We start from the raw sequence: 14061 nt of genomic DNA, 5'->3' as shown, positions 1-14061 counted from the left end.
AGTCAGGAAACTCAAGGGGCTTGCTCTTCGCTGTGGTCTTCAGTCTTGTTCACTCCTTTGCATTCTTTTTCTTTGTCCTTCTTTCTCTTGTTTTTCCTCAGTGGCCACAGGACAAAGCAGCCTCCAAGCCTCCTCCTCCCACCTTCTTCCCCAACTCTTTCCTCTCCTTCTTCACTTCTTCATTGTTAGGAGCAGCCACAGGTCAATGCAGTATCTGCACTCATTAATTAAAAAGAGGGTTTGGAAATACTTCACAAACATCTGACACAGTTTCTTGGTTATTGTGCCCTATTTTCATCTCATGGTGCTACACAGGGCTGTAATTGAATCACAGAAGTTTCTGTTTCTCATCATATGTTCTGTCAAAGACCTCAGTTAAGCCTAATACAGTGTAACCAGCACTTCAGCTCAGAATTGCAGCTCTGGACGAGCTCGTTTTAGCTCACGGCCTGTGTTAGTAACTGCACTGAGAGGGCAGTGATTGTGTGCACTGATGTTGCCAAGTGAGAAAAGAAAGTTTTCTCCAGGTAAGAAAGCTGCTGGTATTGAAGTGACAGGACAGTGCTGGCTGCTGCAGGGTGGACAGACAGAGACACTGCCCTGCCTCTGCAGAGCCGAGAGACTGCTGTGGTGAGGACTTGTTGATGGCCATTTCTCCTCCTTTTCCTCACTTGGAAAAAAACACATCCAGGCAGACATCTGACCTGGTTGGTACGGACACCTGCTGGAGGTGCTGAGCATCACTCCATAGATGGTTCACCTGTCCACGTAAGGCAGCAGGGTCTTGTCATTAATGCCATGGACTGAGAAAGAAAGTGTATCACATCCTCATCCCAGAGCTAGCATGGATTTTATTCTGTGACCTTTGGCAACTCACTAACCCATGTGCTATGACCCTTTATCAACCATAGCAGGCTGTGTGGCAAGGGTGAATTGTCTCATCTGGGTGCCAGTGCCAGGAGAGCTAGGGCTCATGGGTTCAGTGGAAGCTCATGATCTCCCCTCCAGTACTCCGGTCAGCCTGCCATCCCATTAAGACCCATGCCACCAGCAGACCAAAAACAATGGGCAAAAGCATCCCAGATCCCACAAGAACTAAGCCTTCTGCAGAGAAACACTGGCTGTGAAATAGGGTGTACAAGCTGCCAAACAGGAGGGAAAGGAATCACCATCCTCCTGTTTGGGAGCACCTGACTGCTTGAAGGGAGGCCCAACGGCCCTGGCAAGTGACATCAGAGATGACAGCACCTCAGAGAAAATGTGCAGACACCAAGTGACCATGTGGATTTGTTGTGAGCCGCTCAGCTTCCCCGGCGTCCCTTCAGCACCACATCAGTCAAACAGGAACAGAGCAACTTTGGCTTTTCAAAAAGCAAACTTGGCTTTTCCCAGGGATGTCCTCCATGAGATAAAATGTGCCCTGACTTGTCTGGGCTGGTTCCCCTTTTGTTCAGGACTGACAAATGAGCTGGATTCTGCTGAGTGGCTCTGCCCTTCGTTTGACCCAGGCAGCAAGGAAGCTGAGTCACAGCCCTGCAGTCTGTGCCCTGGCCATGCCTGCTCTCTCCTGCCCAGCTGAGCATGCCAGCACCCACACAGACTCTCCCTCAGCCCCCACCACCAGACATGAGCCCGACCTGGTGCCAGAAGCTTTGCCAGCTGAAACACAAAGGTGAAACATCACCCCATATGAAATCCCCGAGCCCACACAGCAGCAGGAAAGCTGGCCTGGGATGTGATGAACAGGCTGGAAGACAGACACAACAGAAAATACTTCAGTTTTTAGCAGAAAGCTGCCATACACTAAGGACCTACCACTAGAGTAGCTAGGATGAGAAGGAACAATGAGAAAGGCCAAGAATGGTCAGTTTGACCAGGTGTAGGTTTGAAATCAGAACTGATTGTGTCACAGGAAAAAGGGCAGGATCAGGCCACTGCCACAACAGGGATTTTTTCGCAGCAACAGTGCCCCACAGACTGCCAGTAGCATGCCTGCTCCAAGGGCTGCTCATCATGGCTGGAACCAGCCAAATGCAGATCATGAGCTAGTTTTTAAAGGTATGTTTCTCAGAGGAACATATGTCCAACCAAATTAGCTCCTGCTGTGCAAGAAGTTAAGCTGAAGCCACTTTTGAGTCAGGAAAAATTCCTGGCACAACCAACATCTTCCTGAAAAAGGCAGGCTGCTTGAAAAAGCAGTAGGAATTAAAAGACCCATCTTCCTTTTTGGACTTGATTTGTCATGACCCAAGCAAGATGTTACCCCATCAGTTAGCTGGAGCACGGAGAGAGCAGTATCTGGAAGGTCCCAGAAAGTCCTAGAACAGCTCAGTGCCTGTCCAAACCTTGTGGTGTCCCACACTGCCTCTTCCTCCTCTGTAACACTGTGAGGGAAGCCTGTTTCAGGCAGCCTTCCAACATGCAGGCAGACAGCTGGTTCTTTACTGAGGCTTCCTCCACCTCAACATCTGTTGCAAAGGAATGAGCACCAAAAATCTGGGGAGCCAGTTTCCCACCCCAAAAGCTGGTCTGTCTGAATCCTGAAGTATTCCTGCGGGGGAATACTGCAGTCCCCTCTCAGAGAGTCAAGCACGAGCTAGACCCACCCGGCTGACACACTTCTCTGGGCGAAAGGGCTTGGTAAGACACAGGTGTCTGCAAATCAGTATTAATGGGCTGATTCCCTCCTGGGACATGAGTGCTCTCAAAGGGCAGAGCAACAGCTGGGTCTATGGGTCAGTGTAGCTTACAGATCCCTAGCTATGATGACTCAAAGTCAATAACAGAAGGTGAGTAGCAGTTTCCTTCAGGACTGCAGGAAGACAAAGGGTCTGACTTGCAGAGAACTGGTGTGACGTGTGGAGCTGGGGTATTACAACAGACACCTGAGATACTTGTAGTACTGACTTGTGGTCAGTAAATAAGGAGTTCTCTTATGGTGGTGGAGAGGGCTTTGTATCCGCCTGTTTTCAGAAACATCAGTGCAGCTCTGCTACACTGCAAGCAGGGTCAGAATGAAAGCCATTAAGCACCTCTTTGGACACCAGCTTTCTGGCTCTAAACTCATATGCTGCTATTGGGAAGTTCCTTGGAAAATTGTAAATAACTATGGAAGTGAATAAGTTGCTTGTCTGTTAGGTTGTTGGTTTTGGGGGTTTTTTAGATTTCCTGTACAAAACACTGGAATGGTAATGTCTGAAAAGCAAATTCATTTACTAAGGCAAGGCAAAACAGTATCAGAACATGATCTATTTGTTTAAGAGTGGTCCTTAGGGAGGAAGATCAAGCAGGCAGCTTCTCCCTCATGCCCCACAGCTTCTCTTTATTTAAGGAAAGGTTTTTAAAGCAGGATCTGTGAAGCATCATATCTGCATTCCTGGAACATCTGTAATTAAGTACAATATTTCAAAGCAAAGCACTGCTGGTTTGCCCTTCACTTACTTGCCAGTCCAAAAATTACTTGTGGGGGGCACTACATGATGCTATAAGATTTCATCACTTTTGGAGAAGATTTCTGGGAAAACTCACTTTTAGTAGACCATGATCCTTCAGCTCTGTTGGTCATTCACCACAGGATTAATTGCACCCTGTTCAGCAATATTTCAGCATTTGTGATCCTGCTTTTAATACCAACCTGACATCCCTGCTCCGTAGTCAGAAACAAAGGCACTACGAGGATCCACAAGAGAGGAAGGCATTCTTCATTCTGGGACACTAATGGGACACAAGCCCACAAGGAGCCTGATTCAAACAGGAAAGCTTGAGGAGAGTGGTCTTCTGCTCCAGCCACCTGGATTGCTGGCAATCTCTCTACTGGATTGCTAGGATAGATGCTGCAAATACTGCTCTGCCTGACCAGGGCAGGGCAGACTCATACGAGTGCATGAGCAGGCTGAATTAAAAGGGGTGACCAGGCAAGGAGTGTCCCGAGCTTGTTTTTGAAATGGAAGGTTGTGTGGGACAACCTGAGGAGCAGGGATTCAGCCATCACAATGCATTGTAAAGGTTTTGTCTTTTTCCATTAATCACTGATTACTCCTACCCTTCTCAAACTCCCTTTGGAGGTTCAACACCCAGCCTATAGCACGTATGAGGGCATGCTCATTTTTCTTTGGACTTTCTGAAAGAACATGGGGGAGTAAGTACCAGCACTAAAGACCACCCAACTCACAGTCACTAGATTTGTTATGACTGTGGTTATTTATCAACTCTAAAAAAAGAAAAAGGAAACCAGCACAACAAAATACCTAACTTCAGGTCAGAGCTACGATCAAAGTGAGTTGGAGTGTGATTGATGAAATGCAAAGCAGATAACAGCTTATGAAAGCTTAGAGACATGATAATGCCCAGGAAAAAGAACCAGATTTTAGAACACCCACTTCTAAATTTTTCATTCCCTGCCTGGGCCGCTAATAATCTGACAGAAGAAAACTTGTTAGTTTTCTCCACTGAGAACCTCAGATTGTCACGTTAGACAGCCACCTTTCCTTCATATGTGCATGATGCTGAAGAAAGCAGTGCAGACATCACAAGGATACTTCACATTTATACCCAAGCATATCAGAGCAGAACTAACTTTCTTGTGGTCTTTCCTTTCTTAGTTTTGTTACTAGGCGGCAGGTAACAATTAGTGTTAACACAGAAAAAGTATATGAAGATTAGTCCACAAGGTGCCTTTGGAAATTCTGTACTGCTTCATGAGAGGGTTTAAAACCCTTGAGAATCCAGTCTGTGTGTATTTGGAGTTGTGACCCTGTTTTGTATTAAATTCCTGTGGGTTTTGGTGGAACAGGATATGTCTGTGGCAACAGCAGGTGAGTGTGAGCTCTTGCATGAAAGATACAAGTAAAGAAGAGCAATTTAAACAGAAGCCCAAATTATGAGTATGGAAAAACTGCATAATAACAGCTCAACAAGAATCCCACCTGAAAGCAAGCAGGAGACTTGGCACTACAAGTGTGTGCTAATTATACGAGGGGGATTTTTCTGAATGTACAGTGTAATTTCTCTATATAGAATAAGGACACTGGGCTGTTTCTGACTAAGAAACCATGATGCTTTGTTCTCCAGCCTGTGGCTTCAATTTACTCCCTAATGTCCTTCAAAACATAGAGAGTGGCTTTAAAACATAACGGGATCATGCTCTTCACCCACTCACACTTCTAGCTGTGAGTTCCTGGGCTCACAAAAGGGGGTGGCTCTCTGCAAATGACATATGAAGTCTGTAGCAGACCTGCAGTGCATCCATTTCTGTTCCCCTCAACACTGGGCTGTGAGAGCAGAACTCCTCTTTTACAGGGTCCCTTAAAGAGCTCACAGTGCAAACACAAAAAGATGGAGGGTGAGGAAAATCTTTGCAGCGGCAGGTCTGGAATCATATGGGAGCTGAGTTGTGGTTCTGCTGCAGAACTCCTGGGACTATTTCCAGCCTTCATGCAGTTGCCCATCTGTAACAGGCTGACAACAGACTCTCACGTTGTGTCTTTGGGGAGATCTCCTTTGCTTCAAAGAGAAGAAAATAACGTAGAGAAGGTTCTAAATATGAAGATGGGGCATTATTTACTTAAGATACCTGACTGCCACTGTCACTGTCACTTTTTCCTCTGGAAAAGAAAACAATCAACTGAGCCAGTGTTTCCTCACAAGGTTTCTGCTTTGAGGCAACTATGGTATTATTTTCTTCCCTCCCTTTTTGGCCTGGTAAATTTAAAAGTTTGAGAGACCTGTTTCAGTGAATAGATGTGACCTAGACACTGCTTTTACAGTAAAGTCTGGATCTCAAAATTCCCCTCTAATCATATTCAGTTGTTTAGTAGAAATAAGCTGTATATAAGCTATATAGAAAGAAATAGCTGACAATATCCTTCTGGAGAAAATATTATGAAATGTTTCTTGGTGAAAAAATCCATCACACTGATTTTGTTATTTTTTTACCCAATACTACATCTCACACAAACTCACAAAGTTGTGACAAAGATTATGATCGACAATAATGGTATTGCACTTATCCCCCACCCTGCTAAAACTTTAATCATTGATGAAAAGATATGCTTTCAGAGTTGTTGCTCATGCCATGTGGCTCCAATCAGTGGGAGGAAGTGAGAATAGAGAAACAAGTTCAAAATTACTGATCACTTTTAAGAAATTTGATTGAAGCCACTTTTCCTTCCTTGCTTAATTTTCTAGTGATGTAACCATAAAGCTTGAACTCAACCATGCCATGGCAAAAGAGTCTGCATGCTTTTCTGCCTCCCTGGTTGTTAGGTTCTAATGTGTAGGCTTCCCAGTACAACCTTGTGATCACAATTTAATTGCATAAACCCTCTTTTACCACTGAGTAGCAAATGGCAGACATATCAATTGCTGCACACAGACATGCTCAAGTGACTTCACCTTTGCAGTGCCAAGAGCCTTCTGTGCACCCTCCAGGGCTCAGCTATCACTTGCAGCCCTGCAACCTTCCACCTGAGCTGCTACATCAGTTTTTCTCCCTTGTCCTTCCTACACTGTTGTCACAGCCCGAGGTATCTCTTTATGCCTGAGATCATCTCAGGAGGACATGAAGGTGATCTAAAATTCAGGTTTTCCCCAACGCTTACCGATGAGAGACTGCAGGAGGCTGGCTTCTGAGGTTTCAAGGTTGTTTATTGTTTCTTATCTCAGGAATTCTTTGTCCAGCTAACAGAGACCTGTCCAGCCGGGCATCCAGGGTGGAATCTGCCTGGCAGAGGCAGGACTTATCTTTTATATTCTAAATTACGTACTAGATATTTACAATTATTTTCCAATACACCACAACCTTACTGTAATGTCTAGTTTTGTTCCCATCCAATCGAAGGATGCCAAGGTGGCACTTCAACATAGATGGCATGGAGAAGAAGGAGGAAGAAGCATACCACACCCCAAATCCTCCATCTTGACCACGAGCCCCTTAATATAAACATTCTAGAAATGTACTTATTCTACATTCTAAAAACCTAATTTATACTTCATTTATTTTTGCAGTTTGCATTTCTTCTCTCAATATTGGTAAATTGTTCCAAGGAGCTAAATCCAGCCCCTGAGACACTTGGGTCTCATTTGAGGGTCTTTGGGGACCCTGCCAGCGGGGTCTTGAACCTCCCAGGGAAGCCAGAGGAATACTCTGGGCTCCCACATGCTGTTGCCTTGGCCTTCCACTTGCATACCTCAGTAGATTCTCATAGAAAGCAATTGCTTATAGTCCAAGAATCTCATCTTTCTTCCCACGTGTTTCCTATCTGTTTCATAACTTGAGTTTGTATTAAGGGAAAAAGCAAGAGTTGGTAAATAGAAAAGTAGATAATAATCATGTGAATAACCCGTAAGCATTACCAGCCATAAATATGCACAAAATGGAGTGACTCACATACACCACCAGTGACTGTTTAAATGTGATCCTGTTAGCACTGACAGCATCATATACAGGAACATCCAAGAGGTAGCTTGGCTGGGTCCTAATACCAAGGGCAGAGTTGACAGAGGAGAAAGCCTGAAATCAATAATTATAATCACTTTCCTCAGCTTCCCTGCTTGCTGACTCTGGAAAGGACACTCTTCTGGGGGCCACATTGCTTCACTTCTTGGCTGGCCACTTGTCAGACACTTCCTTCTCTTTCTATTCTTTTTCCACAACAGTAACTTCCAGTTGATGTGTGGACCCCTCTGACTAAATCCTGTGCAGGTAAATCTGTCTCAAGAGGTGTGATGATACTGTCCCCAGACAGTTTGCAAAGTCTTATTCTCAGCCCCTGGTAAAAGTGGTGGGAAGCAGATCTACAGCCCACCCCAGTAACAGAGTACATAGATACATAGAGTATTATTGCTCGAGCTAGTTATATTTAGTTAATTAGAGCTTAACTTGGCTATACAAAGCACCACCTTATTCTAGGACAGAATGCTGCATAGAACTAAGATTAAGCAAGACTCCATCATATTGAGTATATGGATTACATGGACATATTATGAACATTATTCGCTGGGTTTGATTTTAATCAAATTTTAAGCATTCACACTCTTCCAAACCAAATATGGCAAGTCCTGGCTCTCTGCCATCTAGAAGTACATACCTTTCGTCATTCCTGCTGTGGAGCAGGGACTTTATGCCAGGAATGAGGGAAGGGAGGTAAGAGGCTGCGAGGCACAGGCACGGATTTTTAAGTTGCTGCAAACCGGCTTATCTCGCAGTACCTCGCATTTGCCGATGCCTAGAGCGGAGCAAGGTCCGGGCGCGCTGGGGCGGGCTCAGCCCGGGACCAGCCCGGCGCCGGGGCGGGCTCGGCAGCGCCCGGGAGCCGAGCCAGCCCCGCTCCGTGGGCTGCCTGCTCCCTCTGCTGGCACCGCCTGCTCCGGTCCGGCGGAGACAGGGCAGAGCCCTTCGAGCTCAGGGAAGCGCTTCCTGCGCGGTACCATGAGCCATCAGCCCTGCTCACCAGTGCCAGCAGCCTGCAGACCGAGTCTCTCCTATGCTGCTCTCTGCGTGTATCATCCCCCCAAAAAACCTGTACCTTTCTCTCCAGCTACTCGCAACAGCACAGGTTTTTAAGTAACTTCATTTTTATGGGCCTCAAGAGCTGTGAAGTGAGCAATAGAGTAAAAAGAAACATACTTTTGACCTCATGCAGAAATCCTCTGCAGAAGGCAAATATCTGCAAATTCTTCTACTACAGCATCCATTGTACGTCATGTTCTAACAGCGCACAGACGACTTTTTCAATAGGTCAAGATCATCAGCCTTTTAAAATAACATCTGATAGGGGTGGTCAATTCATACAAGCTTTGTGAAACCAGTACAGGACAGAAAAATACTGTTTGTCTCCCAGTCAGAGGAAAAGTCAGTGCTGACTTCAGCTCTTACACTACACTGGAAATACACTGTGCATCCCCTAATCATGGGATAAGAACTCAGGTCTCCTGAGATGTCGGTATTGTTATCAGGTAATCTAAAGATGAAAAAAACCATAAGAAATAAAGTTCTGTTAGGTTTACATCTCACAGTTTTGCAGGATAGTTTGCAGTCAGGAAAAAAAAAAAAAAAAGAGTGAAAATTTAAACAGCTGTTCTTGAAACACCAGAGTTTTGGAACATAATTGTTCTTTTAAGCCTTACAGCAAGTTATTTTTAAAAGCCATGTTTGCCTTAGGGTATTATAATCAACCTGAGTTGTGACTTCTGTAGCAATTACAAAATCTGTTGATCTTATACTGCATCAGCAAAAAATGAGGACTGGTGTTTTAAAACAGCATTGTAGCATAAGAAAGACCAGTTTTCTGCTAGTCTTCAAATTTTAACTATAGCAGTTTTTCCAGACTAAATATTAGAATCATATCAATTTTAATACTAGAATTTCCTGGCATAAAGGCCATGAATGACTCTAGCTTATCTAAAACAAAGTAACAGAATAGCCAGAAAATTAAAAGGATCTGGACATAGGCTGTGCACAGGAAACAGTAATATCCCTAGAGTAAGATTTTGTGTGTTTTAGAAATTCTGTTTTGGATTATACTTCAGAGTTTGATTCACGTGGTAAAAATGCTAAATCAGAATTTATGATTAAATTATAATATCATGCACTTCCAATATCTGAATTTAACTAAATGTTTCCATATAGCTGTATCTATCTATATTTCACAATATTGAAGCATTTGCTGTTAAGGAAGAGGCTGATTAATTGAAGAAGAATTTACTTTTCAGTCCATTTGTAAAAACATTTCTGAGGACTTGTAATTCTGAGGATTACAATTATTAACTTAATGGATAATTTCTTTCTTTTTTTTTTTTTTTTTTAATTATTAATCTCTTCTCTCCTAACTCCATTTTGAAGCATGTTATGGAAGGTTTGTAGCTGTTTTGAATAGCAATATTTGTGGAAATCACAGTTACAAAGAAGTGTAGCAATTTAACATTACAAAAGTTTTGAAATTTCGTCGTGTATAACACTACTTAATAAGTAAATACATTTTCTGGAATGAGAAAACACTCTATAAGAGGAGCAAATTACATCACATGTCCTATCCTGTTACTTAATGGAATTATTAGATTATGACTGATTTAACTAAGAAAAGACCATGTGACTCCAATCTCTCAGGGGAGATGAAACAAATCAGGTTATTTTCCTACCAATTCCTCCTGATAAAAGCAGTGCACATTTAGAAACACTGCTCAGACATGTGCAGAGCAAGAGTCCAACACACTGACTGGATTCTTTCTAAAGACACACTGGCTGCTAAGATGCCAGTACCTGGTTGTTAAAAGCAGTGTAACCTTTGGCACTGCTCCTGTTCACAGGACACAGAAAAATCCAAGCAGCTCTTGCCTGCACTTTCCCTTGAGCCACAAAATGCTGAAAGCTCCTCCAATCCCAGATCACAAAGTGAGCAGCTGCTCTACTGCCCGTCAGCAGAGGCTTTTCTGGGCCCGGTACCTGCGTCCCTTGGCAAAGGCCTCTGTCCCTCACCTGTGAACATTTTCACAAAGTCGGCGCTCGACATGCTCATGACCACGTCAGCTGTCACTGGAGGCTTTCCGAAGCCAGCGCTCCCGCCCTTGGTCTTCAGGTCAATGTACCAAGTGCCTCCACCGTCACCTGGACGAGAGAAGAGAGCTGAGGAGGCAGCAAAGGGAGCTGAGCCCTCGCTCTCCGCTGCCCCGCCGCACCCCGAGCGTTCGCTGCGGCTCCACGGCCGCTCCACGGCCAGAGTGCTCGGCAAGGAGTCACCTCCTGTCCCCGGGACACCCCGAGCGCCACCGGCTGGGCCAGGGCCAGGAGAGCCCAGAGGCTGCGCTGGGCTCACCGAGCCGCTGGCAGCTGGCGCTTCTGCCGTGCCCCGAGAGCGCCCTGGCTGTGTCACTCCAGCCTGTCTGTGCCACCCAGCCCTGTCTGTGCCACCCCAGCCCTGTCTGTGCCACCCAGCCCTGTCTGTGCCACCCCAGCCTGTCTGTGTCACCCCAGCCTGTCTGTGCCACTCCAGCCCGGTCTGTGTCACCCCAGCCTGTCTGTGCCACTCCAGCCCGGTCTGTGTCACCCCAGCCTGTCTGTGTCACCCCAGCCCTGTCTGTGTCACCCCAGCCCTGTCTGTGCCACACCAGCCCTGTCTGTGCCACTCCAGCCCTGTCTGTGCCACCCCAGCCCTGTCTGTCTGTGCCACACCAGCCTGTCTGTGCCACCCCAGCCCTGTCTGTGCCACCCAGCCCTGTCTGTGTCACCCCAGCCTGTCTGGGTCACCCCAGCCCTGTCTGTGCCACTCCAGCCCTGTCTGTGCCACACCAACCCTGTCTGTGTCACCCCAGCCCGGTCTGTGCCACTCAGCCCTGTCTGTGCCACTCCAGCCCTGTCTGTGCCACTCCAGCCCTGTCTGTGCCACTCCAGCCTGTCTGTGCCACTCCAGCCCGGTCTGTGTCACCCCAGCCTGTCTGTGCCACTCCAGCCCTGTCTGTGCCACCCAGCCCTGTCTGTGTCACCCCAGCCTGTCTGTGTCACCCCAGCCCTGTCTGTGCCACTCCAGCCCGGTCTGTGCCACTCCAGCCCGGTCTGTGCCACCCAGCCCTGTCTGTGTCACCCCAGCCTGTCTGTGCCACTCCAGCCCTGTCTGTGTCACCCCAGCCCTGGCTGTGCCACTCCAGCCCTGGCTGTGCCACCCCAGCCCTGTCTGTCTGTGCCACCCCAGCCCTGTCTGTGTCACCCCAGCCCTGTCTGTGTCACCCCAGCCCTGTCTGTGCCACTCCAGCCCTGGCTGTGCCACCCCAGCCCTGTCTGTCTGTGCTACCCCAGCCCAGCTGTGCCACCCCAGCCTGGCTGTGCCACCCAAGTCCCATCTGTGCCACCCCAGCCCTGTGGCCTGGCAGCATCGGGACAGAGGCTCTGTGTGCAGCACCAGGGGCAGCAGCTCCCGGCCCCTGCTCGAGCGGGCCCGGAGCAGGAGCCGCACACAGAACGGGAGAGCAGCTGCCCTGCTTTGGGACCAGCTTCCAAAGCACTGCTGTTTGAAAACACCCCGTGCCTTCTGCTGGGCCGGGCTGCACAAGGATGGGCTTACCAGACAGCTCAAACTGGAAAACACCCTGGGTACTTCTCACATACTCTTCAGTCATTGCCCCTTGAATAACTCGGAATGTCTCTGCAAAGGACCCGATGGTTCGGCTGCAGCAGATTCTGTCTTAACCTTGGCTCCATCGGCTCCTTCCTGCTGGGATCCGCTTAATTTCTTTTCCTGTTTGAATGCTTGGGCAGCACCGCCAATAAATTAATTATTCTAACTTGTAAATAAATTTACTGCTTTTGTTCCCAACTTTCTGAACTCTCTAAACACGGACAAAGGTTTTAGAAAGGAGGCATTGTTTATTCTGCCCGAGATACAAGGATTAAAACATGAAAGAATCGACACATCGAAATCTACATAAACTTGCCTATCTAATACATAGTTACCCCCTGTCTACTGCATAATTGCTTAACTTTCGCAATCCTATGCACTACGTGCCACTGCACTTTCATAGGCCTCTTCGGGGGTCTCTAGTGGTCCCTGGTGGTCATTTGGGGAGATGCCCTCTGCTCAGTTTCCAGCGAAGTTCTGTTCAGGACGTGCAGAACCTCAGACTGAGTGTCAAAGAAAATGTCATCTTCTCAGACAATTGCCAGGCAGGTCATAAACTACAAAAGCTTTCCATAAACATTGAGCAACATCTGCTTAAACCGCTTGATAGCATCTTTTTACATTTAAAAGAAGGGTTAAAGGGGAGAATGATACCATCAACTTACATCTGGATCAGAGATCAAAGGAAGGGACAGGGACAGCGAATTCTTCAAGACTCAGAACTTAAAGATCCAGAGAATTCTACTTAAAATACAGAGAATTCTGTTTAAACACATCAACCTGATGAGCATTTTACTTTATCACAATGAACATGCACATTTAAAAATAAAAGAAAGCTGTTGCAATTTACCAATCAAGTTGAACAGCCCCTTAAAATGCTGTTCAAAGTCTCTTAGGAGTCTTCAGTATCAAGAAATACTTAGGTCTGTTCTGTTAGTCCCTAGAAAACAACCTGCACTGGGAGCCCAAGGAACCAACACCATCTGTCCCTGGCAGAGTGGTCCTAGTATGACTGCTCAAGGAGTATTTCCAACAGAACGGAATACTTCCAAGTTTGCCCCCTCTGCCCTGGCCTTATTCCTATTTTGACACTCCTGTAAAACCACTTCAGCATTCTTAGTTGCATTACAACTTGACATAAAAAAATTCTGAAAAAGCAAAAGCAATGCTTTTCTTAAAAAATCCTAATAAATTTTGCATTTCATCTAAGAGACTGTAGATCATGCACATTTCATCTCAGATTCAAGACAGACCTGTTATGATACAATTTAGCAAGACTGGTCATATGACTCTCCTGAAAAATGTGCTATTTTCCATTTGATGTCTTTTTCCAGCAATATTCACCTGTGGCCTTTACTACAAAAAAAGATTCTTCGAACTAAAGTACTGATTATAAACCATGAATGTTTCAAAGTTATGTGGTAGGTAACATTATTTCACTAGCTTTAAATACAGAGGCTCTGCAGCCACTTCCATAAATCTCACCCTCCAAAAGAGAAAAGGGGTTTTTACAAATAGTTTGAATAGTTTCCAAATTCTTGTGAGAAGAACCAAATCAAACCACTTGAAATCCAGAGGGCAATTATTATCACCAGAATTTATCAACTTGTATATACAGTGGTTTTTCTACATCATTCTATCTTCTCTGCTACCATCAAAGCTAGAAACCTTTCAAAGCTGCAAAGAAAAAAAAGTTTGAAGGTGAGAAACCATGTCTTTTGCTGGTATGTAGTAAAAAAATAAATATCTATGAGTTGAGAAGTTCCAACCTCTTTAATTATTTTCATTTAATATAACTATGTAATTATTTTGTTACTAAGAAATTAAAACAACAAGAAAAATTCACCTCAACTCTTCTTCACACCCCTTATCTACTTCTAATAAATTCTTACATTTTTTACCAAATTTGGGAATTCCTTTTGCTGGTAGTATACTCATGAGTATACTTAACAGT

General features: G+C 45.6%; 1 protein-coding gene across 1 annotated transcript; it reads right to left on the bottom strand.

Moving 5' to 3' along the window:
* Window positions 1-10388: 10388 nt before the first annotated feature.
* Window positions 10389-12224, bottom strand: LOC130265114 (hydroxysteroid dehydrogenase-like protein 2). Its single transcript, XM_056513927.1, has 2 exons — window positions 12054-12224; window positions 10389-10603 (listed from the first exon to the last, which is right to left on the bottom strand). The coding sequence occupies exons 1-2, from the start codon at window positions 12106-12108 to the stop codon at window positions 10404-10406; spliced, it is 255 nt and encodes an 84-aa protein (XP_056369902.1). The 5' UTR covers window positions 12109-12224; the 3' UTR covers window positions 10389-10403.
* Window positions 12225-14061: the final 1837 nt, after the last annotated feature.

Source organism: Oenanthe melanoleuca, chromosome Z (assembly GCF_029582105.1).
Source record: "Oenanthe melanoleuca isolate GR-GAL-2019-014 chromosome Z, OMel1.0, whole genome shotgun sequence".
Taxonomy (NCBI): Eukaryota; Metazoa; Chordata; class Aves; order Passeriformes; family Muscicapidae; genus Oenanthe; species Oenanthe melanoleuca.
This window is presented reverse-complemented; position numbering and strand designations above follow the sequence as displayed.

Bases quoted from the DNA above. Each gene is read 5' to 3' on its own strand.
- LOC130265114 (XM_056513927.1), bottom strand. From the start codon at position 12,108: ATGACTGAAGAGTATGTGAGAAGTACCCAGGGTGTTTTCCAGTTTGAG. The intron at 10,604-12,053 runs GTAAGCCCATCC...TCTCTCGTCCAG, and splicing joins TTTCCAGTTTGAGCTGTCTG to GTGACGGTGGAGGCACTTGG.